Source organism: Tachyglossus aculeatus, assembly GCF_015852505.1.
Source record: "Tachyglossus aculeatus isolate mTacAcu1 chromosome 12 unlocalized genomic scaffold, mTacAcu1.pri SUPER_6_unloc_1, whole genome shotgun sequence".
NCBI lineage: Eukaryota > Metazoa > Chordata > Mammalia > Monotremata > Tachyglossidae > Tachyglossus > Tachyglossus aculeatus.
Genome location: NW_024044828.1, coordinates 15,140,400 through 15,168,304, shown reverse-complemented (window position 1 = coordinate 15,168,304; position 27,905 = coordinate 15,140,400). Strand labels below are relative to the sequence as shown.

The 27,905-nt window shown below is 46.0% G+C and overlaps 1 protein-coding gene across 5 annotated transcripts in view; it reads right to left on the bottom strand.

Moving 5' to 3' along the window:
* The window catches only part of PRKCQ (protein kinase C theta), a 94,215-nt gene that overhangs the window by 31,115 nt on the left and 35,195 nt on the right, over positions 1-27,905 (bottom strand). For 3 of the 5 annotated variants that reach the window (XM_038741391.1, XM_038741393.1, XM_038741392.1), the window contains exons 2-8: positions 20,468-20,593; positions 14,237-14,436; positions 13,087-13,147; positions 7,727-7,889; positions 6,009-6,040; positions 5,198-5,283; positions 3,411-3,540 (exon numbers count right to left, since the gene is read on the bottom strand). In XM_038741391.1, coding sequence (XP_038597319.1) covers positions 3,411-3,540; positions 5,198-5,283; positions 6,009-6,040; positions 7,727-7,889; positions 13,087-13,147; positions 14,237-14,436; positions 20,468-20,585 — 790 coding nt within the window. In that variant the 5' untranslated portion in view covers positions 20,586-20,593. Of the gene's footprint in view, positions 1-3,410; positions 3,541-5,197; positions 5,284-6,008; positions 6,041-7,726; positions 7,890-13,086; positions 13,148-14,236; positions 14,437-20,467; positions 20,594-27,905 lie in introns of those variants that run through there. The other 2 variants (XM_038741394.1, XM_038741395.1) reach the window with 2 other exon arrangements.

Sequence of the window (27,905 nt, the reverse complement as noted above, 5' to 3'; positions counted from 1 at the left end):
TGAATTTTTTCAGCTTCTGCTGTCCTGAGTTACGGCTGATCAAAAGTACCAGTGAAGGAGTCTCTTGTTTAAGGCATGACTAGTCGTGCACACTGCTAAAAGCCAAGGGAAGTACTTTTCAGAAGGCTAAGGAAGATTAAATGTTTGAGCTTCAGGAGGAAAGCCATTAGCACAGGAAAGCACCTGCAGTATGAACTCTGTTCAGTTTGTCTTGGACACTCTCTGAGGAGGATGTTAATTCTGCTAAGGGTCTCGATGACAATAGTGCTCCTGTCAGACAATAGGTCTATTTAACTCTTGGTACTGATCCCTGGATCCTACACCTGGGGCGGGCTTTCCAAGAGCCCAACCTCATCCCCAAATCCAATGACCTCCTGTTTGCCAAATCCAATGGCTCCTACTCTATCCTCATCCTCCTTGACCTCTCAGCTGCCTTCGACACTGTGGACCACCCCCTTCTCCTCAACACTCTATCCAACCTTGGCTTCACAGACTCTGTCCTCTCCTGGTTCTCCTCTTATCTCTCCGGCCATTCATTCTCAGTCTCTTTTGTGGGCTCCTCCTCCCCCTCCCATCCCCTTACTGTAGGGGTTCCTCAAGGGTCAGTTCTTGGTCCCCTTCTGTTCTCTATCTACAGTCATTCCCGTGGTGAACTCATTCACTCCCATGGCTTCAACTATCATCTCTACGCTGATGGCACCCAAATCTACATCTCTGCCCCTGCTCTCTCTCCCTCCCTTCAGGCTCGGGTTTCCTCCTGCCTTCAAGACATCTCCATCTGGATGTCTGCCCACCATCTAAAACTCAATATGTCCAAGACTGAACTCCTCAACTTCCCTCCCAAACCCTGCCCTCTCCCTGACTTTCCCATCACTGGTGACGGCACTACCATCCTTCCCGTCTCACAAGCCCGCAACCTTGGTGTCATCCTCGACTCTGCTTTCTCGTTCACCCCTCACATCCAATCCGTCACAAAAAACTCCCGGTCTCACCTCCGCAACATCGCCAAAATCCGCCCTTTCCTCTCCATCCAAACCGCTACCCTGCTTGTTCAATCTCTCATCCTATCCCGACTGGATTACTACATTAGCCTCCTCTCTGATCTCCCATCCTCCTGTCTCTCCCCGCTTCAATCTATACTTCACGCTGCTGCCCAGATCATCTTTGTGCAGAAATGCTCTGGGCATGTTACTCCCCTCCTCAAAAATCTCCAGTGGCTACCAGTCAACCTACGCATCAGGCAAAAACTCCTCACTCTCGGCTTCAAGGCTCTCCGTCACCTCGCCCCCTCCTACCTCACCTCTCTTCTTTCCTTCTACAGCCCTGCCTGCACCCTCCGCTCCTCTGCCACTAACTTCCTCACTGTGCCTCATTCTCGCCTGTCCCACCGCCGACCCCTGGCCCACGTCCTCCCCCTGGCCTGGAATGCCCTCCCTCCGCACATCCGCCAAGCTAGCTCTCCCTCCCTTCAAAGCCCTACTGAGAGCTCACCTCCTCCAGGAGTCCTTCCCAGACTGAGCCCCCTCCTTCCTCTCCCCCTCCCCCCCCCCGGCCCTACCTCCTTCCCCTCCCCACAGCACCTGTATATATGTTTGTACGGATTTATTACTCTAATTATTTTAATTGTAAATGTTGTAAATATTTACAATATTGTAAATATTGTACATGTTTACTATTCTATTTATTTTATTTTGTTAATATGTTTTGTTGTCTGTCTCCCCCTTCTAGACTGTGAGCCCGCTGTTGGGTAGGCCCATCTCTATATGTTGCCAACTTGTACTTCCCAAGCACTTAGTACAGTGCTCTGCACACAGTAAGCGCTCAATAAATATGATTGAATGAATGAAAGAGTGGAAAGGGCTCATAACACCCCCAAGATTCTTTGACCCTAGGGCAGATCAGGGATCTGGACAAAGAAAATGGAAGTGTTCCTGTACTGGATTGAGCCTGGGTCCTAAGTCTCTATGATTTATCTTGTACAACAGCATGGCGTGAGAATAGTAATGAGAAGCACCATATGGATAGAGCGTGGGCCAGGGAGTGAGAAGGACCTGGGTTCTAATTCCTTCTCTGCCACCTGTCTGCTGCGTGACCATGGGTGAGTTACTGAACTTCTCTGTGCTTGTTACCACAGCTGTAAAATGGGCATTAATTCTGTGAGCCTTATGTGGGACATGGACTGTGTCCAACCTAATTAGCTTGCATCTACCACAGTGCTTAGTACAGTTCTTGTCACATAGTAACCAACAAAAACCCCTTAATTACCACTGAAAACACTCATACAGTCTGCTGTTTTTGTCTCAATTCCATAATGCAACTTGATTTAGGTACAAGGTAGGCAGGTGGACTCATTCCACTCTCTCCTACTGACTGATATGTAGCAATGTAAGGGACCACTCGATGTCCCTCATTCTCATCTCTTTTCCCACCAGCCTCTTGCTCACACTCTCTCTTCTGCCTGGAATTCCCTCTCTATTCACATCTGGCAAACCACTTCCCTCACTTCTCTTCCCATTTTCAAGCCCCCCCCCCCCCGCCCCCGCCATCATATTTCCCTCAGGAAGTCTTCCCTGATTAATCTATCATCTCCCCCACCCTGTTTCTCCACCTCCTGCCTCTTCAGCATATCCACTTCACCTAAGCACTTGGGTACTCACAACCCACTCTCCCCATCCTGTTGTCCATCCGTATATATCTTTATACTCCATTGCTTGCTTCTCCCTAATTGTGATTTATTTTGTGATCCATCTCCTCCGCTAGACTGAAAACTCCTTGAGTCAGGGATCATGTCTTCAAATTACTGTACCCTCCCAAGCAATTGGTCCAGCGTTCCTCTGCACAGAGTAAAAGCTCAAACAAATTGATTACCATATCTATAAACAGAAAATACTAGGCGGTCCCGGTAGGGTCACTGAGGACCTCCCCAAAGGCCCCCTTCAACCTGGTGACCAGCAAGCATGGAAGATCACAAACAGAAAAGAGTCACTTGATATAGACCCGTGCAGGAGGGAGGGGGTGGAGGTGAGGGTGTGGGGAGATGGAGGAGAGGCAGGGGGAGGCTAGGTTGGAAAGGGAGGACCAAGACACTACTCTGCCTCAGCTCAGTCATTTCTTCACTGAATCCTTGCTAGTACGACTGTAAGCTTGTTATAGGCAGGGAACATGCCTTCTGTTGTACTGTTCTCTTCCAAGCGCTTCGTACAGTGGTCTGCCCATAGTAAGCTCTCAAATACCATTGATTGATTAATAAAATAAAGGCTTTTTTAATGCAGGGGGATTTCTAGGTTTGGCTGGGAAGGGCACACATTTACTATGAACAAAATCAGTCTTCATTGCGATAAGCAATTCTACATTTACTTAAAGCACCTAAATTAAACCCGGTGGGCTTGGCTAGCTTTGGTCAGACTCACCATCACACTTTAACCCTTGTTTGGCCAGCCCCCACAGCAGAGTCCCACAGTGCTCGCAGAATGTTGGACTCTTGTAGTTGTAGACTTTGAATCGATGTGGCATGTCAATTTTAAACCTCTCCTTGTGGAACTAGAAGGAAAAAAAGGAGGAGCTGAACACGTGGGGGCTGTAGCACTTCACACTTTTTCTGCTATTTGTAGCCCTGAAACCTTACTTTTGTGGTTTTATTCTTAGCTACCTCACAGTATCTGCAATTGGGCACATCCTGTCCACTCCTTTTTATGTGTGACATTGCAATCATTTGTAAGTGTCCATTCCCCTAACCGCTTCTTAGACAGGTTGTAGGTGTTATTCCTATTTCTCAAGTGAGAAAACTGAGGGCCCAAGACTTTAAGTGACTCATCCAGCCACAGAGTCTACCTAGCCCCAGGGAAGTGAGAATCCAGCAATTATCCAGTTGATTGGCTCCATGCAGCATCCCAACTGGATATCTCAGGACCTCCCCTCAGTCAAAAAACATAAACTCTGGAGTGTTTTGGGTGAAAAGCACAATGATTCACTTCCCTTTCACCCAAGGGACAGGGACAGTGTCTAATTAATAATAATAATCATAACAACCATAATAATAATTCTGGTATTCGTACACTCTCTCCCAGCACTGGAGAGGGCAGGGAATGTGTCTATCACCTCTGCTGTACTGTACTCTACCAAGCACTTAGTACAGTGCTTTTCACACAGTTAAATGCTCAGTAAATCCCATGGATTGACTGATTGCTCCACACACAGTCAGAGCTTAATTAATACTATTACTACTGCTTCTAGACTGTGAGCCTGTTGTTGGGTAGGGACCGTCTCTATATGTTGACAACTTGTACTTCCCAAACGCTTAGTAGAGTGCTGTGCACACAGTAAGCGCTCAATAAATATGATTGAATGGATGGATGGATGAATGAATGAATAATACTGCTGCTGTTACTCCTGCCCTCATCCCCCCCCCCCCCGCCCCGTAGCCCCTTCCTCAGGCTGGGCAGATCCCGTTAACATCCCCACAAAGTAGGTGAATGGCACTAGGGGACTAAAGCAATTGAAACAGGGAAGTAACTTTAATGAGGCCAGGGAAGATTTCTGGCAGAGGCTGCGGTCTGACCTCAAGAGCCTGCCTTACTGTCAGGTTTTACCTGCCAACAGAAAGTTTACAAACACAGAGACGTGCTGTTTTTAAACTAAAGTCCTTGAGGACATTCCTGTCCTGCCAGCTAGATGACCAAACAAGTACTCCTTTCCCACCTTTAACTTTTCCAATGGGCCAAGGCAGAATGCTCATTCCCAAAAGCAATTCAAAACAACACAAGCGAGTCTGAAGAGAGGGTTGGAAAGATTCCTCCTTGTCCTACAGGCCAGGCTTTTCCTCCAGGGAAGAAAACCCAATCCTGTCCTCAGAGAGGAGCTAAAGGGTGTATTATCCTGAAGAGATAGCTCCTATCCCAACGTAAACATTTGCTCTCAGAGGGCAACTACTCTACTAGGCCGAATAGCATTCAGGCTTGCAGCAGGTTCATGGATATTTGGACTAGTCTGCTACTGAGTTTACGGAAGACGCTGAGTTGGCACTCAAAACTGCAGCTCTGGGGGCCTTGCTGTGTGCCCTGTGACATGGAGGGGCCATGAAAGCCCCAGTGAATTCCATCTCCTCATGCCTTGTAATCTAAAAGACCTAGTGAATCACCTGAACGTCTGCCCAGGTAAGCTAAATATCTCAGCCCAAAGGGGAAAGCTAAGAACTTACCATAGTTTCTCGGCTGTTGACGGCAGATCCTGTACACTTCGCTATAACTTTATCAATGCACTTCTTGTGAATGGCAGCATTGCATTCTATGAAGAATACATACAAGAGAGCACAAAATGGTTGAGGAACAACTAAATGATAATAACAAGCCCTAGCCTTTCCTTGTTTACTGGATAAAATGAAAGGTACATAAAACCCAGGTTTTCCTTGAGAGGGGGGAGGAAGTCAATTACCCTTTGTCCCCCCTGAAGGTGGATGTGGGGTTTCTGTGACATCAGTGACTCCAGACAGGCTCCAAGACTACTGGAGTCTGAAAAACTATGGGGTACCTCTATTTAACCCCCAGCTGCTGCCGGGAGGTGGAAGATTGGGGATCACACTCCAGGTGTCCTTTGGGAGGAACACAGTATCAAATCCCACAGGAACGGGACTTGGTATCAAACTTTGGATGTCCTTGGGGAAGATTCCTCTTAGCCCATTTCCTAGTTTCCAGAAGCTGAGGTGGGGCAAGCCGGAAAAGTTCCTCAGTGTCATCTTGCAAAGCCAGTTGCCTGGACAAGTCCTCTACCAGACTGGCTCCCATTTTGGGGTGGCCAATAGAGAGGCTGGGAAGTGGTTCGGAGCCATCCCAGCACTTGGGAACAGTTTACTGAGTACTACTCTGGGGAGCTGGCAGGGAAGGGAGATTAGCATTCCCTAGAAATGCAACCAAGTCAGAGCAAGGAGGCTGACAAAGCTCCAGCGAGGGCAGGATGAGGTGAAGCCAAGATTTCCGGGTTCAATGGTAAAATATTGAAACATCTTTACTTACGTCGACACTGATAGCCTTGCTTGTTAAGACCCCTGGAATAAAAAACAAGGTTGGTTACCTTTGGGATACCAGAGCAAAATACTTCTTCAGAGTTAAAGTCATCAAATCACACTGCCTTCTAGCATCCCAACGTGTTTTTTTTTAAATGGTATTTGTTAAATGCTTACTATATTCCAGGCACTGTACTAAGTGCTGGGATAGATACAAGCTAATCAGTTTGAACATAGTCCATGTCCCACATGGGGCTCAAAGTCTTAATCCCCATTTTACAGATGAGGTAACTGAAGCACAGAAAAGTTAAGCGACTTGCCCAAGGTCACACAGGAGTCATGTGGCTGAGCTGGGATTAGAACCCAGGTCCTTTTCACTCCCAGGTCCATGCTCTATCCAATAGGTCATGTTGCTTCCCCGGCCTTGCTTTTATTTAGCCATGAACTGCTGTGCAGATAATTCTCATGTATATTTTCTCTATGCACTCTGCTAAAATTGTGTGCGCTCAACAAATGAGAAACCGCTGGGTTGAACTTTGAGAGAGAACAAAAGGTCAGACAGAAATGGGCAGTAATGGGGCATATCTCCAGGATGTTTGAGAATGGGGACAACCCCTAATACATAACTTATTGCTATATAAAAGAGCCTTAGAATTGACATTCAGTTTTCAGATACGATGCTGTGTGCTCTCTCTCTTTCTCCAGATACATACACATAAGGCCAAATTTCCAGTATTTCCTAATAAGAGGACAACTCCTAGTTTTTAACTTCTTGTACTTCCTTCTCAGCTACATTCCACACTCAGACCATCATGGGTAGTATAGCAAATGATTTATATTCACCTTGGGTACCTGAGAGTATTAAACCCTGAAGAAGTAACTTGGCTTAACTCTGACACTTCCTTTAAGGGGATGGTGTATCAGAGAGAAAATGTTCACTAACTGGATTACAAAACTGGCTGATGAAATCTCTAAAGAGTCTACTCAGCATTTTATACTGCCCCTGTTAATAATAATAATAATAAAAATGGTTGTATTTGTTAAGTGCTTACTATGTGCCAAGCACTGTTCTAAGTGCTGGGGTAGATATAAGGTAATCAGTCATAATCCCCATGTTACAGATGAGGTAACTGAGGCACAGAGAAGTTAAGTGACTTGCCCAAAGTCATACAGCTGACAAGTGGCGGAGCTGGGATTAGAACCCACGATCTCTGACTCCCAAGTCCGGACTCTTTCCACTCAGCCACACTGCTTCTCTGTTAAAACCTGATGCTTTCCATTACAACTGAGCCTTTGGTTAATTCTCCCTGTCCATCAGGGAGAAGAAGCCCCTAGCTCACCATTTTCAGAGGAGAAAACAAGACTCAGGGAATGATGGGAAGTTTAGTCTTTGCTCTGCCACATCTCTGCTCTTTGTCTGTGACCATTTAAGCTGAAGTCGGTGTCTGTTTTAGGGCTGTTTTGACCCATCCTTCCAGGCATCGGTTCCAATGAGAGTGTTTCCTGGTGGCAGTAGGTTGGGGGAAAAGTCGGACTGATAACAAGTACATATTGTTTCCGAACAGATAGCCAGGCTGGTAGGTAAATCAGCCCGTTCAACGCAGTTAGTTGGCCACGGCAAATGGAGTGACAGGCCCCCAAACTGGAGCATTACTTGCCAGAATGGCAAAGGCAACCAAGTGAAATGCATAAACCTAAGTCAACAGATGAAATAGTAAACCTCCATACCAGACAAACTCGTGGCAAACAGAACAGAAAGTGGGTTGGGGGAAAAAAGTCGCCGTGAACTCATGACACTTGACGTGGTGGACTTTAGCCTGTTTGATAGCTCCCCGCCGGTGGTGCAGGGCAAAGAAGCCTTCAGTCTCAAATTCACTCAGCTCCTTGGTATCTGTGGGGCAGAAAGAAGTGAAAAGGAAGATTCTATGATGAGTTGGCTGAGACAAGTTTGAGCCGGGGAGGGCAGCAGAGTGGTGTAGTGCAGTTGCAGACATTTGCGGTCTTCAGAATAATGAACTTTCAAATACCTGTCATTCATTCCATTTCCCTGAGTGCAGGCGAAAGTTAAAGCAGTTATACAGATAACGTTTTATTTCACTTTAACTGTGGTCAGTTGACTTCTTTGCAAGTTTATCTTTCCCAAGAACTAAGCCACAAAACCTGTCATCTCTTCTCCATTTTCTAGGACATTACAGCCATTAAGGTGCATGATACAAGGGTTTAGTGGAACTATCTGGGATATAGGAGTCAGGAAACCTATATTCTAGGTCTAACTCACCCATGGCCTTCTGAGTGACACTAGGCAAGTCAATTGGCCTCTCGGTGCCTCTGTTTCTTCATCAGAAATAATAGGACTAATAACACCTTCATTTCCTCACCCCACAGGCATAGTGCGAGAGAGTTAATGTGTTTTGGGAAGATAAAAGTGCTCTGTACAGTTATTGTTATTATTATTATTATTTTATTATTATTTTTAATCTCTTGGTCATAGGAAATACCCATCAACTTCAACAAGTTGACAGTCGTCCTTTCTCAGTCTAATGAGAGTACAGATGTAAGGGGGAATCGTGGGGTAACTAATCAAAGCCTTTTGGGTTCATTCATTCGTTGTGATGAGAGGGCTCAGACTTGAGATATGGGAGAGGAAAGGAGGAAGAAAAATGCCTTATGAGAGAAGGGAGAGGAAAAGGAGGATAACCATCTAACTTTGAAACTATAGATGGCACCGGGACAGTCCCCTGCTACTATTTGTTGCTAAAAATAAATTCATTAGATTAGTCACACAAATTAATACCAGCCCACAGTGCCTCAAACCCAAGAGAAATTAGACAGGGCTTAAAAAGAAATCAGGAAGCATTTTAATGAAAAAGGAAAAGAATCTGACCCATGGGCTAATTTGTTTCTCTCCCCATTGCATAAATTGCATTGCGGAGAGTGCTTCTAATCTCCACATCATCTTTCGGCCCAGAGGGCGACCTTCCATGCTGAGGACCGGACGCCCATCATGTTGGCAAAGGCGAGAAAACAGCAGTAGCTTTGCAACTGAAACCAAGCTCTAAAGCAGCAATTGGCAACTTCCTGTGGCTGGGTCCCAGGAAGCTGGGCTGGGAGGAAGGGGGTAGGGGGCACTGCCTTCTCTGGAGCGACAACAGGTGGAGGTTGTTTCTCCTCTGGGGGTTCTGAAATGTCACTGTATTTGCCACTTGCCCCCTCCTGGGCTGCTGCCCTGGGCCCCAGGCCCTCTGCTACCAAAGAAGGCACAGGAGCCAGGCAGGACAGGGCCTGGAATTAGAATGGGATCTGGAAGCAGTGGCCCAGGTAGCCCTGGACTAAACCAATAAAAACAATAGCAATAGTAATAACGGTATTTATTGAGCACTTAGTACTGCCAAACACTGTGCTTGGCACAGAGTAGATCCAAGACAAACTGGACCACACAATTCTTGTCTCACATGGGGTTTGCTGTCTATGAAACAGAGAAAGCAGGTATCTTCTCTTGCTTTAGAAATGAGGAGACCAAAGCCTGGAGAGGTTAAATATCTTGCCCAGGGCTTGTCTGTGCTATTGATGCCTGCCTACTTGTTTTGTTGTCTGTCTCCCCTCTTCTAGACTGTGAGCCCATTGTTGGGTAGGGATTGTCTCTGTTGCCGAATTGTACTTTCCAGGATCTCAGTACAGTACTCTGCACACGGTAAGCGCTCAGTAAATTGACTGACTGACTGACTGAATGAATGAAAGGGACACCCAGCAGGTCAGGGGCAGTCCTGGAACTCCAGTCAGGTCTCTCGAATCCCTGTCCTATACTTTCTACCTTTAAATGCAATTTTCAATTCAACTGGGAGCAGTGAGAGAGAGAGAGAGGGAGAGAAAGAAGGAAAGAGATAGCCATCTCTGGCACTTAAAACAACAGGGAGCTTCCCAGAGGCTAGGGTGACCCATCTCAAGAGGACACAAACTGTTCCAACAGTGTTTAAAAAACAACCGGGGGCAAGTTATGGTGAGGTATGGGCCCCAGACGAGTATGACTGTTGTAAATACTGCTCCGGTAAATAATTAGCCAAATTCATTCATTCAATCATATTTACTGAGTGCTTACTGTGTGCAGAACACTGTACTAAGCGCTTGAAAAGTACAATTTGGCAGTAGATACAATGCCTACCAAACAACAGGCTTGTAATCTAGAAGGGGGGGGGGAGACAGACAACAAAACAAGTACATAGGCAAATTGATTACCTTTAACTGAATACCCTGAATGCACTTTGCAAATCTAAATTGCTTGATGACTTGGAGTGGCTCACTACTGAACAGAGCGCTGAATGCCAGGAGAGGAGCATTCTAATAAAAGGCACCAGAGTTCTGGGCTCTTGGAGGCTGGTCAGTGCCATAGGCTGATCACCCCCACCCTGCCCGCCTATTCATTCATTGCGCCCCATGCCCCACGGGGAAAATAACTGGGTGGGACAAGGGAGTACTGCACACTAACCCTGAGCACAGACAGCAATTTCCTTCCCGCAGGTTCTCAATCCTGAAATCTCTGGTCCACTGTTCTCAATGGGAGAGACCATCTCTACCAACTAGGCCCTGTCTCAATGTGGAGGGGGAAGAAATGAAAATATGCAAATTCAGTGGTGGAGAGGGAAATTATTGCCTGTCAGAGTGCTGACCATATTTCTAGTCATTCATTTGCACCCAGTTAAATGTTTTGCATATTGGTGGGGGTGTACTATATTTCTAACTCCCTCCTCCCTCCCCGCCACCCTGCCAGTCTCCATTCCACTTCTGAGGACATTTACCAAAAGTCAGAATTTCTCTAAATATCAAAGCTTTCCCAGTTTGTCGCGACGGCTGTCGCTCCCAAAGCCCATGCCGTATACTTTCCCGGTTTACTGAGCTCATTGCTCGGATGGTGAACCTGCCAGTAAGATTCCCTCTGGCTCATTGGAAAATGGGGTCCTTTATTGAATGCACACTCTGTACGTACACTGGCAAAGCAGATGCTGGAGTCAGCGGAGAGAGATAGGTTTAAATGAATAATTGAAAGATTCATTTTCAAAAAAGTTCTCCTAGGCCAGTGAAATGGTTGTTTGTGATGCATCAATTCATGTTTTTGCCATCTCTTATTTTCTCCCCTGTTCAAATGGCAAACGGGTTTGCAGTAATAGGATGAATATTCATGAATATTCAAGACAGAGACCTTTAAAACCTTTCCTGAAATAACTTGAATTCAGATGAGGAATTGTAAGATTTACATAAAACGGGTGTGGGGGTTTTTTCTATGAGAGTCTTTTTTTAAAACGTGCATATTTTCCTAATCTCCGTGGGTCCTAGAATTCAGTGTTCTTTTTCAGTATATTAACACAGTTCATTATATTTAGCAAATCAGTATAGATTATAAATATACTGCACATGTGACAAACCTATAAAATTTTCTATCAAATACATGAAAGAAACAGGGCAAAACCTTTCCGATTCTTAAGGATTGTGATTTATTTCTAGACTGTGAGCCCATTGTTGGGTAGGGACCATCTCTATATGTTGTCGACTTGTACTTCCCAAGTGGTTAGTACAGTGCTCTGCACACAGTAAGCACTCAATAAATACAATTGAATGAATGAATGAATTTAGGCCAGAATTTTGTACATCTGAAAGACTTCCAAGCTCAATTTTCCTTTTGCTTGGTTACAAAGGCTGGAATAAGTAACATCTGACCATCCTCAGTAAACTTTGAAGTGTCTAAAACAAAGCCCAAGTTTGTTATATACCTGTTCTCTCCCTTCCCCTTCGACTGTGAGCGTCCTGTGGGGCAGGAACTGTGTCTGACCTGACTATCTTGTATCTGCAGTGCTTGGCATAGATAATAAGCACTTAACGGCTCTCATTATTATATATCCTTCAATTAGAGAAACAGCATGGCATAGTAGATAGAGCACAGACCCAGGAGTCAGAAGGCCCTGGGTTCTAATCCTGGCTCTGCCACTTGTCTGCGAGTCACTTAACTTTTCTGTGCCTGAGTTATCTCATCCACACAATGGGGATAAAGACTGTGAGTTCTAGGTGGGACAGGGGCTGTGTCCAACCTAATTAACTCATATCTATCCCAGAGCTTAGTACAAGGCCTGACACAAAGTAAGCGCTTAACAAATACCATAATAATAATGATGATGGTATTTGTTAAGTGCTTACTCTGTGCCAAGCAATATTCTAAGCACTGGGGTAGATACAGGGTAATAAGGTTGTCCCACGTGGGGCTTACACTTTTAATCCCCATTTTATAGATGAGGTAACTGAGGCACAGAGAAATTAAGTGACTTGCCCAAGGTCTCACAGCAGAGAAGTGGCGGAGGCGGCATTAGAACCCACGTCCTCTGACTCCCAAGCCTGCGGTCTTTCCACTAAGCCACGCTTACTGAAGAAAAATGAATCACATTCCATTAGAACTCCATGGTTCCAAGTGACATGGAGATTTGATGATTATCTGGTTTATTTGATCATTGGAACTAGCCTTGATCATCTAATAACCCAGAGTGAATATCTTGGTTTCATTGTTCAGTCTGGCCATTTTCATTGTTCAGATTAATCAGCTAACTTGGAAACCTTCTCTTCACTTTCTTGTCCACACCTGGACAGCTCAGGGCCATGGGTTCTTTTCTTCATATTGTAAACTCTGAGGATGGAGGGGGACCCCATAAATATCAGTATGCCTAGCCCTTCCCTTTTCTATTTCAGTCCCTCATCCACCAGAAAACAAAGCTCTGGAAGCACTGTGGCCTAGTGGAAAGAACAGGAGCCTGGGGACCTGAGTTCTAATTCTGGCTCTGATGCTTTTCTGCTATGTGACTGCTGTGTGACCGTGAGCATGTCACTTAACTTCCCCGTGCCTCGGTTACCTCATCTGTAAAATGGGGATTAAGACTGTGAACCCCATGTGGGACAAGGGCTGTGTCGAACCTATTAGCTTGTATCTACCCCAGCATTTGATACATAGTAAGCCCTTAGCAAATATCATTGAAAAACCCCCAAGCTGGTTGCTTATCTATAGAGAAGTAACCTTCCCATAAGCCCCCAAAACAGAAAGAAATATCACTTGCCGCTCATTTCCAGAAAGTATCTTGCATTCATTAGCAGGCGGCCTTGGGGTTTCAGCTCTAACTGGTTGAGAGAAGGAAAGAAAAAGATCAGTCATCATCTGGGTGACACCACTGGCTAAGTGTGATGGCGTTCACTGAAATTCAACGGCTCTCTACTTAGGTGGTTTTAAGGGACAAGGTTTCAGTGCACATTCCAACCGATCCCCCCTTCCCCGACTTTCCTTGATTCTGCATTATTCTCCACAGCATCTGGAGCAGACCCTAATATGATGCATTCTGCTGCTACCGCACATGAATCACTTCAGTAATTCATCGTGCCCGGTTTAGAGATCAGAACATATGGAAGGAAGGGCCGGGGGTGGGGGTGGGGGATACAGAAACCATATTGGATTTTAAGAACAGGCATTCAAAATGGACAACATACTCTGACTCCCTACACCTCTGTCCTCAGCTCCTGATGGTGACCGGAGTCTGTTTCTCTGAGGGGGGCAGTAACAGCGTATGGCTCTGGTGACTAGACAATTGACTAGGTCTGATGGGCTTTTAAGGTCAAATGATAATGATCTGTTTTCTGAACTTGACCTTTGCAAAGGTTAATAGTGGCCCCTGGAGAGCAGGGCATTGAATAAGCTTCACCAACATCCCCCAGCAGTCTCGGATGTGTGCTGGGGACTGATTCATCAATGCCATCGACACTCTGATTGGGCTGATCGGCTTTTGGACTGATCACGGGGCAGATGAAAGGTGACATCCTCATAAATGAGTTTAGGGCAGTTAGTATAAAATTAAAACCTTTTCAACCCTCTATGGTTCCAGTCTCCCCCAGACCTTTCATGGCAACTGAAATATTAGATAGTAAGCACTAGACTGTAAACTCCTTAAGGGAAGGGATTGTGACTGCCTCTCCTAAGCGCTTAGAACAGTGCTGTGCACATACGAGTGCTCAATAAATATCACTAATCACTAATATCACTAATTGATTGATCGATCGAAATACTGATCGAATTGACCAGCGCCTCGATTTCTGCATCTTTACTTCACCATACTCAGATACTCTTTCCCAGCAATGACACTGGCCCTTTTTGAACGGGAGGTGTCCCTATAGGTCTGGAGCTCCAGTGAAGGTGAACCTGACAGAGCAAACATTTACCCATACTTCTGTCTTCCCATTGCTCTTCCTGCACCTCTCTGCAAGAGGAAAGAGTTCCACGGTGGTTTCCGAGATCATGTCTATGTTTTTGCCCTTCACAATGATCTGCATGACCCTCCCCTTGTTGATGTGGGCATCGAAAGTGCTGTCCCACGGTGGGTACATGGTTGGCTTCTTCTGGACATACATTTGTCCATTCTCTGTGAATGAAGAGACAATTCCAAGTCACTTCCCTAGGCTGGGGCTCGGGACCCGAGACTGATGAATTTGGGGTATGGGTGTAGGTATCTGGAATGACCTGGCTAGTCCAGACCAGGAGAATCTTGTGGAGCTTTCTTGTCCTCACACAAATTTTCCATACCTCCAGGTGACGGACTGTTTGAAACTGGTCAAGCAGTGAACAAACGGGTCGGTGAGCTAAGCTGCCAGTCGACATTGCAGGACTGGGACTTCTAATCCCCACTCTGCCAAAATGTCGCCGTGCACCTTGGACTCATGTGATACTAAACCTGCTCCGGCCTCCATATCCTTGAAATGAAAATATGCATCATAGCAGAAAAGGCCTGTCTCCTTTTGAGCCTCGAAGTGGGCACAACACTTTTTCAATCAATTATTCCACCTGTCCATTCAGTGCTCACTCCCAAAGCAGACCCTTTAAATTGCTGTAACCGCAACTATAATGATAATAATAATAATATTGATAATAACAGTGTTATTTGTTAAGCACCTACTCTGTGACAAACACTGGGTAACACACTAGGGAAGATTCAACATAATCAGATAGAGACTGTCCCTACATGGGGCTCAGAGTTTAAAGAGAACAGGCACTTAATCCCCATTTTACAAATGTGGAAACTGAGGGATGGAAAAGTTAAGTGACTTGTGCAAGGTCACACAGCCTGGCAAGTGGCAGAATTGGGATTAGTCTCCTGACTCCTAGTTCTGTTCTTTTTCCAACATGGCTGCTGCTTCTCTCTATTCCATTTCACAGCTAAAGAACATTGATCCTTTATACAGTTACCATATTTTTTGCCATTTCTAGCATAGGAACTCAGGATGATAGGGTTTTTTTCCCCCTCTTGAATGGCAAAGGGGCAAAATTACAACCGTAGATAATGTTCTAATAATGATAATTAGCATATTAAGTGCCAACATTTTCCATCCTGTATTTTCTGTGAGGTAATTTCCTGTATTTGGAAAAACAAAAACTATACAATCTGACCTTGAGTGTCCGAATAGCCTGGCACCTTGGAGAAGGCTGAGGTTATGGAAGCAGAACCTCTTTTGCTATGCATAAACATGAACACCAGCCCAGAGTTACAAAGGAATTCAGACTGGCCTAAAAGACATGAGGCTGTGAATGTTAATTGTGAATAAAAACTGAAACCACAAGCAGTGGACTTGGTACCACCCTGCTTCTGATGCCTCTCATCAAAGGCACTCTGAAACTCTGACAAGGATAAGAGTGGGAAAGAATGAGTGCACATTTTGTTGGTAGGGTAACATTCTTGCAAATGGTTGAATTACTGATCTGCAAGCTCTCTTCAATAAGAACTCTTTACCTCTGAAGCCTTTTCCCTCCCTTCAAACTACTTTGCATTTTTTTCTATAAACGAAGAAAGCATTTTTCTCTCAGCAAAAGGGAACAGAATCTTGGCATACCGGTTACCCTCTGGCCTTGGTCTTTTTGAGTTTCAGGCTTCCAGCGAGCATATCCTGCACTCTCTTAATTCTCTTCTTGCTTGCAGTAAGACCTGAGCACTTTAAAAATTGCAGCCACCTTCCATGATATGGGAAACCATGCAATTCTAGAGTGTGAGCTCCATGTGGGACAGGGACTGTGTCCAACCTGATTAATTAATCTACCTCAGTGCTTAGAACAGTACTTGACACATAGCAAGCATTTAACAAATAAAATAATACTGCTAATAATCACAACTCAAAGGGCTCGTGACCAAGTTCCTCCCTAACAAGCAAAATCCAAGTAGAAATTATGGAAAAACATGCAGTTTCTGGATTAATCCACGCTGGATGGTAGGTGGCCCTCTGCAGTGCACAAATGCTAGCCTTCCCAGCCCAGTGCCAGGATGACAACAACAATGGATTCCGATTTATCAGAAGCAGATTCCAATTCTCGGCTTCAGAGGAGATTGTGGCCTAGGGGAAAGAACCTGGGCCTGAGAGTGAGAGGACCTGGGTTCTATTCTGGCTCTGTCCTTTACCTGCTCTTTGACCTGGGGCCAGTCATTCACCTTCTTTGGGCCCAAGTTTTCCCAACTGTAAAATGAAGATTCAATCTTGTTCTCCTTTCTAGTTTGACGGTGAGTCCCTGTGGGCCAGGAACTGTGCCCAACCTAATTATCTTGTATCTACCCTAATGCTTTGTAGAGTGCTTAGCGCATAGTAAATGTGTAACAGACACCACAATTATTAGTATTAGTATTAATTATTAGCTGCAGCTTGAGCATGGCACTGAGCATGAGAAGCATGGGAAACAGAAGTATTCTAATCCCGGCTCCGCCACTTGTCTGCTGTGTGAACTTAGGCACGTCACTTAACTTCTCTGTGCTTCAGTTACCTCATCTGTAAAATGGGGATTAAGACTGTAAGCCCCAGGTGGGACAGGTACTGTGTCTGAACCGATTTGCTTGTATCACCTCAGCACTTAGTACAGTGCCGGGCATGCAGTAAGGGTTAAGAAAACCCACAATTATTATTCTTCACTTTACACTATTTGGCTTTCCTGACTTGGTTATAAAAAAAGGTGTTGTTTTTGCTTGGACTACTGGCCTCCATGCCCTGTGTCTGGTTGGAGATGTCTCCTAGGAGCTGGAGCAAGTCCAGGGGTGAGGAGATGGGGAAAGAAGAAAGATAAGCAGCAGGGAGACAGGGATCATGTCTTTTACCTCTGTTGTCCTCACCCAAGCACTTAGACCAGTGTTCTGCACACAGTAGATACTCAATAAATACTACTGTTTGGTTGACTGAGAGAGGAAGAGGGAGGCAAGAATCGTCAGGACTGTAGAGGGAGAGAAGACTGGCACTGCCAACCTTTGGAGGAGAGAACCAAGCTGGAAAGGGAGTGGGGCAGGGGAAAGACCAAAGGCTGGAGTGGGAACAGCAATGGTAATAATAATAATAATTATGGTATTTGTTAAGCACTTACTATGTGCCAAGCACCGTACTAAGTGCTGGGGTAGATACAAGATAATCAGATTGTCCCATGTGGGGCTCACAGTCTTAATTCCCATTTTTACAGTTGAGGTAACAGGCACAGAGAATTTAAGTGGTTTGCCCGAGGTCACACAGCAAAGTGGCGGAGCCGGGATTAGAACTCACAACCTCTGACTCCCAAGCCCATGCTCTTGCCTCTAGGCTATGCTGCTTCTCTAATCAAAATGGCCCTGAAGTAAGGCCATCACTGCCTTTCTTACCCATCCCTGCTTATTCCAGCTGCTGCTGCTGAGAGTAATAATGCTACTAATGATGATAATGTTTGTTAGGCACTTGCTATGTGCCAAGCACTTCACTAAGCACTGGGGGTAGAGACAAGATAATCAGGTTGGACAAAGTCCTTGCCCCTCATTGGGCTCACGGTCTAAGTTGGAAGGAGAACAGGTACTGCTTCCCGATAGAGAAGCAGCGTGGCTCAGTGGAAAGAGCACGGGCTTTGGAGTCAGTGGTCATGCGTTCAAATCCCGGCTCCGCCAATTGTCAGCTGTGTGACTTTGGGCATGTCATTTAACTTCTCTGTGCCTCAGTTACCTCAGCCGTAAAATGGGGATTAAGACTGTGAGCCCCCCGTGGGACAACCTGATCACCTTGTAACCTCCCCAGCACTTAGAACAGTGCTTTGCACATAGTAAGCGCTTAATAAATGCCATAATAATAATAATCATCATAATTTTTTAGAGGAGGAAACTGATGCCCAGAGAAGTGAAGTGACTTTCCCGAGGTCACAAAGCAGGCTCCTATGCACGCTCTCGTTCCTGTTTGTCTTTGCTCCCATTTCTTGAGCATCCCAGTGCAGGCACAGGTGAGTGAGCATCTGAATAAGGAAGCAGGTCTCTGCACAAAGTAGACACTGTTGATACTGTTGATGTGGCTTTATCAGAGCTATCAAGACAGCATCAGGAAGGGTGGGGTAGTGAGTTTTACTGCATTTATCCAGAATGTCCACATAACCAAAATGATCTCAGACTAAGTCTAACGTGTGACTAACATGTTAAGGGCAGTGTTTTTTCATACCGCAAGTTCTCCTAAAATGCAGGGGTTGTGCTCTCACGAGAACACACGAGATAAAAAAAATATCACTCTGTAAAGGTCGCCCATTCCAACTTCACCTACACAAGCTGTTTCTTCCGACACCACGGTGTCTTGCACCCAGTTGGGCTCTTGTGGTCGGATGAATGTTCCCCAAATTCTCTAATGATGTTCCAGCCACAACATGTAGAGAGGAAAGTCCTCCACCCCGTGTTCTGGCAGATCTGGGGGCCCCCTACTAATGCTCAACACCATCCTGCACTGCGTCCAGCTAGGGGACAGACCAAGCTGCTGCCCCACCAGCCAGCCTTTCAGAAATGCAAAGTCTTCTCTTTATCTGATGGGGGTCTCCTGATTCCCAAGGCTGCCTAGACCAAGTTCAAAAGCACCAGCCAAACAACCCCCAGGAGGCAAATGCCAGCAAGACCATGTCTGACCAGGAAACTGGATTCCTGAGGGTGTTTATCTCAGAAGCAGCTTTGAAAGGGCAGGTGTTTTACACTTCAAAGATTTCTGTGATACTCGAAAGACTTTGGTTTGGGAGCCCACTGCCTTCTCTCTTCTAACCAGAGCCAGGGAGATGTGTGTGTATGTGGTATGGGGGGGCGGCTCAGAGGGCTCAAAGGGATGTCAGGCAGGGACACTTCTAGCTGTCCTGTGCTTGGCTGCAGGGACATTAGCCCAAGGGAAAGATGGATATATGGACAAGCAAACTCATAGTGGAAATGCCAAACCCAACTAGCAGACAGGGATTCTGCTTCCCTGTGGTCCTGGACACCTGGGCTACAGTCAGTCATATTTATTGAGCACTTACTGTGTACAGAGCATTGTACTAATCACCTGGGAGAGTACAGTATAACAGAATTGGTAGACATATTCCCTACCCACCACGAGTTTATTATAGTCGAGAGGATAAAGAGTAACAGCGTGGCTTAATGAAAAGAGCACGGGCTTGGGAGTCAGAGGTCATGGGTTCTAATCCCACCTCTGCCACTTATCAGCTGTGTGACTTCGGGCAAGTCACTTAACTTCTCTGTGCCTCAGTTACCTCATCTGTAAAATTGGGATTAAGACAGTGAGCCCCACTTGGGACAACTTCATTACCTTGTATCTACCCCAGTGCTTAGAACAGTGGTTGACATATACTAAGCGCTTAATACCATCATTATTATTATTATTATTATAAAAGAGACATTTCATTCTGGGTGAAAATTATCAGATACAACTTCCCAGGCCTTTACAGTGAAGTCTTTAACAGTCCACTGCCCAATACCGGCAGAGACACACACAAAGTCCTGCCTGCTTCAGTGAGAAAGCCAAGAAGGGAGGCGGCGGGAACTGTCCAGGCAGCCTGAGGTCTTAAAGCCGGGAAGTTTGTTAGCAGGCAGAGAGAAAGTAGGTGGGATGAAAGGGGAAGAAAGCTGTTTGCAGAAAGAGGAAAGAGCACAGACCCGAGAGTCAGAGGACCTGGGTTTTAATTCCGGCTCTGCCACTTGTCTGCTGTGTGACCTTGGGCAAGTCATTTAACTTCTCTGTGCCTCAGTTACCTCATCTGTAAAACGGGGATTGAGACTGTGAGCTCCATGTGGGAAGTGGACTGTGTCCAACCTGATTAGCATGTATCTACCCCAGAGCTTAGTACAAGGCCTGCTACATAGTAAGGTTAACAGATGCCATTTAAAAAAAAAAAAAGAAAGTGGCTAGCTGCTCCCCTCCTCTCGAAATAATTTATGTTGGAAAAGCAGCAGGAAAGGAAAAGGCTCTACTAGAAAAGGTTCTACCAGAACCATCCTCAGGACCAACCACTGCCCTTTTCTCTCAGCAGCAGGTTTTCTTCTGCCCTGAATCATCCAGATAATTGCCTGTGCAGACCCAGGCAAGGTGAGCCCCTCGGTCCCATCCGCTCACAGGGCCGCCGGCTCCGCGGCCTGCAGCCGGAAGCTCCCACACCCCCACTCTCTGGCTTACCTGACTCGATGGATTCTTTAACCAGCACAGCACAATACGGGTTAACCACCTCCCCCTGGCATGGCTGGAAGGGGCCGCTGTCAAAGTTGGACAGGCCGATCCGGAGGAAAGGCGACATGGCAGCTCCTTGAAAAGAGGCAAAAGACAAATGCTATTTCATGTCTTGAAAAATCATTTTTCTCCTCCTCCTTCTCCCCCTTTCACCGGTGCCTTATCACTGACAGCCAGGGGTCAGACAGCACTAGCTATCCAGCAGGGCAGAGAGGTTTCCGCTTCCCTTTCCGCCAGTATGGTTTGACAGCACCCAACACGGGCAAGGAGCTATCATCCCACGGACTTGCCCAGGGTAACGAGTCACCAAGAGTTCTTTGGAAGTGCTTCCAGCCCTGTCCAGAATGGGTGGCATCTGCCCTTTCGTGGAGCTTGAAATATAGAATTCAGTGGTATTTACGTAGTGCCTACCGAGTTCCAGGCACTGAACTAAATGTTTGGGGGAGTACAAGAGAAGCAAGACATCTACAGTAAGGAGAGATTGGGGTTCATGTTACATTATGGGACGGTAAGCGACATGCACTAATAAGCATATAAGTTTAGGAAGCATCCAGATATCTCAACCTTAAAGCACGTTTTGGCTACCCAGTTTTTTCAGTCAGTCAATCGTATTTATTGAGCGCTTGCCGTATGCAGAGCACTGTACTAAGCACTTGGGAGAGTTCAGTGTAACAGAGTTGATATGAATGAATTTATTACTCTATTTTATTTGTACATATTTATTCTATTTATTTTATTTTGTTAATATGTTTTGTTTTGTTGTCTGTCTCCCCCTTCTAGACTGTGAGCCCGCTGTTGCGTAGGGACTGTCTCTATATATTGCCAACTTGGACTTCCCAAGCGCTTAGTACAGTGCTCTACACAGAGTAAGCGCTCAATAAATACGGTTCAATGAATCTTTGCCCACAACGAGCTGACAGTCTAGTTTTTCACAGAACACTGTTGGGGAATTGAGGAATGTTCTTCCAACAGAGGGTGTCTGTCTAGATAGAACGTGATGTGGCATCGGTGAGTTTTCCTTAGCAAGGAAAAGAAGTTGACAAGAAGGTGACCCTCATGTAACTTGAAACCTGTGAGTTAAGCATGACAAGTCCATTCTAGCCTTCCAGTTTGTATTCTAAATAAACCTGTCTCTAGGCATTCAAGGGCTAATACATATTTATACATTTGAAATGCAACTGCATGGCCTAGTGGAAGGAGCATGGTATAGGGAGTCACAAAAAGTGGGTTCTAAGCCGCTGGCCTGTATATCATCTTGGGGAAGTCATGTAACCTCTCTTGGCCTCAGTTTCCTCGTGGGTGAAATAGGGATGATATAGTCTCTGCCCCTGTGGGACAGGTACCATGTCTGATCTCCTCTTGTTTCTTCTATACATCATAAGCACTTAACGAGTACTGTAAATATTATTATTAAAATGGGAGTGTTGTCATCTGATTTCCTGTGCAAGAGGGGCTCTGATTGGCTCAGAGATTATTCCAGTAACTGGCTGAGAGGGGTCTGGGCATGCAGAAATGGCATGCTCACTCTGGGCTTCAGGTTATTATTAGTAGTAGTAGTAAGTGCTTAACAAATACCACTATTATTATTATTATACAGTGAGTGCGTAACGAATACTGTACTAAGCATGGGGGCAGATGCAAGATAATCAGGTCAGGCACAATCTGTGTCACACTTGGGGCTCATAGCCTAAGTAGGAGGGAGAACTAGTATTGAATTCCCCATTTACAGTTAAGGAAACTGAGGTACCGAGAAGTTAAATGATCTGCCTAAAGTCACACAGCAGGCAAATGGCAGAGCTGGGATTAGAACCCAGTTCCTCTGAGGCTGAACACTAAGTTCGCTCCCCGGCTGAGCAACGACCACCACTGCCCTGATTCCCACAGGGACAGGGTGGGCTAGTCCCTTCCCTGTCTCTCCCATCCCAGCAAACAGGGAGCCCCCACAGCCACCCAGAGACCCATCCACCCAAAATCGCAGCCATTCAGACACACACACACAAGCACTCTCTCTCTTTCTCTCTCTCTCTTCCTTTCTTCCCCCCCCCAGAGGTGGATGTAGTTAATGCTGGACGTCACTGCTGCCAAGTCGAGCAGAGGCAAGAGCAGGGCAGGTCAGGGCAGGGCAGCCCAGTCAGATGGGTGCAGCTGCCCTGGTCGCCTTGCTGCTGGCTAGCCAGAATTCCTGGCATGGAGCCCATAGGGCAGGCGGTATGGGGCAGAAGGCTGGAGGGGGCAGAAGAGGCAGCAGTAGCTGCCCTGCTCCAGAGGTTGTTTGGTTTCAAGTTGCTTCCATTCTAGCTGCCTGGGGACAATTTAGTGAACTGAAGCAGTAACTGCCGAATAGACTCCTGGAATCCTGCTGGAATTCCTGGCCCAAGCCCAGCTTGGACCCACAACTCTGCATTTGGGAAGCCACAGCTGTTCCAAGAGCTGGCCTGGTAAGGTCCTGGGCTCAGGCAGCTGCGGCTTCCCTCCAAATCTCTCCCCCCTTCACCACTCAGCATCCCCCTTTTCAGAGAGGGAGATTTGTGGATTCTCACCTCCATCCCCCAGTGGCCCTCTGATTGGTCGAGACGCACACCCATCTTTCCAATCAATCAATCAATTGTGTTTATTGAGCGCTTACTGTGGGCAGAGCACTGTACTAAGCGCTTGGGAAGTACAAGTCAGCAACACATAGAGACGGTCCCTACCCAACAGCGGGCTCACAGTCTAGAAGGGGGAGACAGGGAACAAAACCAACCATACTAACAAAATAAAATAAATAGAATAGATAGGTACAAGGAAGATAAATAAATAGAGTAATAAATATGTACAAACCTATATACATATATACAGGTGCCGTGGGGAAGGGAAGGAGGTAAGATGAGAGGGATGGAGAGGGGGACGAGGGGGATGGAGAGGGGGACGAGGGGGAGAGGAAGGAAGGGGCTCAGTCTGGGAAGGCCTCCTGGAGGAGGACTAGATGGCTCCACCTTCACGCCTCCTAAAGATGATTTCTTCCTTTGTCATTGGCAGGCATTGACTGCAAACGTTTGTCTGCGGGGTGTGATGAAACCAATCCAATAATCTGTTTTTAACGCCCAACTCCTCCTCTAGACTCCTTGTGGGCAGGGGCCCCGTCTACCGACTCTGTTGGGGTGTACCCTCCCGAGCATTTTGTACGGGGCTCTCCACAAAGCGAGCGAGCGCTCAGTACATAGATAGATAACCATCGCTAGATAAGCAGTATGGCATGGGGTTAGGGTGCGGGCCTGGGAGTCACAAGGTTTGCTGCCGTTTGTCTGCTGCATGGGGACAGGGCATGGGCCTGGGAGTCACAAGGTTTGCTGCCATTTGTCTGCTGCATGGGGTAGGGACTGTCTCTATATGTTGCCAACTTGTACTTCCCAAGCGCTTAGTACAGTGCTCTGCACACAGTAAGCGCTCAATAAATACGATTGATGATGATGATGATAGGGCACGGGCCTGGGAGTCACAAGCTTTGCTGCCATTTGTCTGCTGCATGGGGACAGGGCACGGGCCTGGGAGTCACAAGGTTTGCTGCCGTTTGCTGCGTGGGGTAGGGACTGTCTCTATATGTTGCCAACTTGTACTTCCCAAGCGCTTAGTACAATGCTCTGCACACAGTAAGCGCTCAATAAATACGATTGATGATGATGATGATAGGGCATGGGCCTGGGAGTCACAAGCTTTGCTGCCATTTGTCTGCTGCATGGGGACAGGGCACGGGCCTGGGAGTCACAAGATTTGCTGCCATTTGTCTGCTGCATGGGGTAGGGACCGTCTCTATATGTTGCCAACTTGTACTTCCCAAGCGCTTAGTACAATGCTCTGCACACAGTAAGCGCTCAATAAATACGATTGATGATGATGATGATAGGGCACGGGCCTGGGAGTCACAAGGTTAGCTGCCATTTGTCTGCTGCATGGGGACAGGGCACGGGCCTGGGAGTCACAAGGTTTGCTGCCATTTGTCTGCTGCATGGGGTAGGGACTGTCTCCATATGTTGCCAACTTGTACTTCCCAAGCGCTTCGTACAGTGCTCTGCACACAGTAAGCGCTCAATAAATACGATTGATGATGATGATGATGATAGGGCACGGGCCTGGGAGTCACAAGGTTTGCTGCCATTTGTCTGCTGCGTGACCCCGGGCGAGTCACTCAACTCCTCTGTGCCTCAGTCATCTATTCTACACAGAGCACTGTGCTAAGTGCTTGGGAAGGACAAGACGGCAACATACAGACACAATCCAACAACGGGCTCATTATTATTATTATTATCATTCATTCATTCATGCAATCGTATTTATTTTGCGCTTATTCTGTGCAGAGCACTGTACTAAGCGCTTGGGAAGGACAAGCCGGCAATATACAGAGACGGTCCAACTAACGGGCTCATTATCATTATTATTGTTATTATTTATTTATTCATTCCATCATATTTATTGACATTCATTCATTCATTCAATCATGTTGTGCGCTTATTCTGCACAGAGCACTGCACTAAGCGCTTGGGAAGGACAAGCCGGCAACATATAGAGACGGTCCTGATGATCTTGTATCTACCCATACAGCTTGGCATCTAGGAAGCCTGTAATAAATAGTACAATTAATAATAATTGATTTGAGGGCAATAAGCTCTGCTTTTATGATGGAAATCTTTTCTATCCTATTTTATGTAAGCTCCTCGTGGGCAGGGAATGCATCACTTCTGTTTTGTAGCAGTATGGCTTAGTGGAAAGAACACGGGTTTGGGAGTCAGAGATTGTGGGTTCTAATCTCGGCTCCGCCACTTGTCAGCTGCGTGACTTTGGGCAAGTCACTTAATTGCTGTGTGCCTCAGTTACCTCATCTGTAAAATGGGAATTAAGACCGTGAGCCCCAAGTGGGACAACCTGATAACCCTGTATCTATCTCAGTGCTTAGAACAGTGCTCGGCACATAGTAAGTGCTTAATAAATGCCATTATTATTATTATTATTATACCATTTCATAGATGAGAAACCGAGGCCCAGAGGGGTTAAATGATTTGCCCAAGGTCACACAACAGGCCTGGGCAGAGCCGGGATTAGGACCAAGGTCTCCTGAACCCCACATGCTCTTACGTGGTGGGGCTTGCCATTAAGAAAAGTTTTGTAAGGAAAATGTATCAGGAGTTCTTCAGCAAGAATCAATACATACGCAAAATGAAGTCCAACACTAGAGTGACCATTTCATCTCAGGATCTCAAGATAGGTTGACCTTTAGCAGCTCTGCCTGGCTCGGGGGAAAAAGCTCAGCTCATTATGGGCATTTGGAAGTCCTGGCCTTAGAATAGAAGGGAACATCTCAGGTTACAGAGGGTTTCTGAGTAGTGGATCTTGCGAAATTCCACCTCCTCATTCAGGGAGGCTGTTCTAGCTCTTGGGAAGGGAGCAAGAGAGAATTCCTTCCAACCTTTTCCAGTTTGCACACGACTATCACAGCTCAGCCCTCACTCTCTGCCACACAAAACTATCTTGAGCCTGTGCTTATATGGAATCTAAAGCTATTGTTTCCCATATGTGTTTGCTTTATATTCGTACCTTTGTCTGGGTGTCTGTTTAAGGCTTTTAGAAGTGTGTCTGAGTCACTGTTTCTGTTACTTGTCTCCTCATATATCTTTTAGTACATTTCTTTTTGTCATTTGTCATTTCACAAGTCTTTATGTCACTAGACAAAAAACTCCTGTATATAACTGTATTGCACTCTCCCAAGTGGGCTTAGTACAGTTCTCTACACACAGCTGGCACTTATTATTACTACTACTAGTTCTACTACTACTCTGCACACAATAGGAGCTCAATAGTATTATTGATTGCCATCTTCAAATTAACAGTGATCTGCTGGAGGGAGGACTGGGCCCTCTGCTTCCTGGTAAATCCCAGAATTTTCAGTGTAAAATTGAATGGAAGATCGTTCCCTCCCCCTGTGCCATCCCAAGTGGGTAGCTCTTTGGGCTCTACTGGGTGCCTGTTTACCAACACACTCTCTCTACATATCAGGTGCCCCACTGGGCAGGGACCACATTTCAAGGAGGCGCAATCTCCACACATGACCCTAAAGTACAAGGACTTTGAAGTGCAAGGACGAGGCAGAACTGGTCCTAATTTTTCTTGCCCCAGACTCTTAAGTTTTTTTTTTTAGACATGATCTCTTTCCCCTTGCAGTTTGATTATAGCTCAATAGTTAATATCCTCATCCATCATAGAATCGCTCTGATGAAGGTATATTGGGAGCTCCAGGTTATGGGAAATTTGGAACCTTGAGGCACCTAGTCACATAGTAAGTCAGTTACAAGGAGGTATTCAGGCCTGTTGACTCTTCACCTATTTCTCTTCCCACAATCCCCTGTTGCCTCCATTATTTGGCCTGCATTCAGGGCAACAGTTGTGCAGAACATGTTCAAAGCCCTCCTAAAAATCCTGTTCCAACAAGCCTTTCCCGATTAACTCCCAACACCCCAAGCCATATCCATCTAACTTCTACCTGTATACATCTGTATAATCTTCTGTGTGGCCTTGAGCAAGTCACTTGACTTCTCAGTGCCTCAGTTCTCTCATCTGTAAAATGGGGATTGAGACTGTGAGCCCCATGGGGGACAGGGACTCTGTCCGATCCGATTTGCTTGGATCCACCCAAGTGCTTAGTATAGTGCCTGGCATACATCGTAAGTGCTTAACAAATATCACAATTATTATTATTGTACTTTCAATTATTTAATTCTCAAGACTCTTAAATCATTTTATCTTGGAGTTGGAGTGTCAGCTCCTTGTGGGCAGGAAACATGTCTCGTCTTTCTGATGCTCTTGCCTAAATGCTAGTAAAGTACATTGCACTCAGCGAGCCCTTGAAAAGAACAATTATTACTACTGCCACTACTACTACTGTGAATGGAAAGCTGAGTCTACTCCATTTGACAAAAACATGAGAAAAATGAGTAATCTCAGTGAGTGCAGCACACCTTAAAAGGTAGAGGTGACCTTTTAAAGACATTACTAGTAGCCAAAAGAACATCTTGGAACTCATGTCAGTGTCCTGCAGGACGGCTAAACAAGCAACTCACCACACCTGATCACATTTACAGTAAGTGGAGGAGAAGATAAGACAGAATTCTGTCACTGCTTTTCCTGGAAATCTGCCACTGAACCAGCATCATCTTTTTTTTTTCTCTTCAAGTGTAGGGCCTATGCAAATGAGATCCTCTGACCTGGTTTGTGTGTATGATGGTAGTCTTTAGCGGTGAGTGTTCTTGGTCATGTTTTCTTCCTGCAAGGTCTAGTCACACCTCAGCCCCTGACTCACCAGTATTAGCCTGGGCAAGTGAACCCACCCCGATCAGGTTTTCGTTGCTCCTTCTGTGTA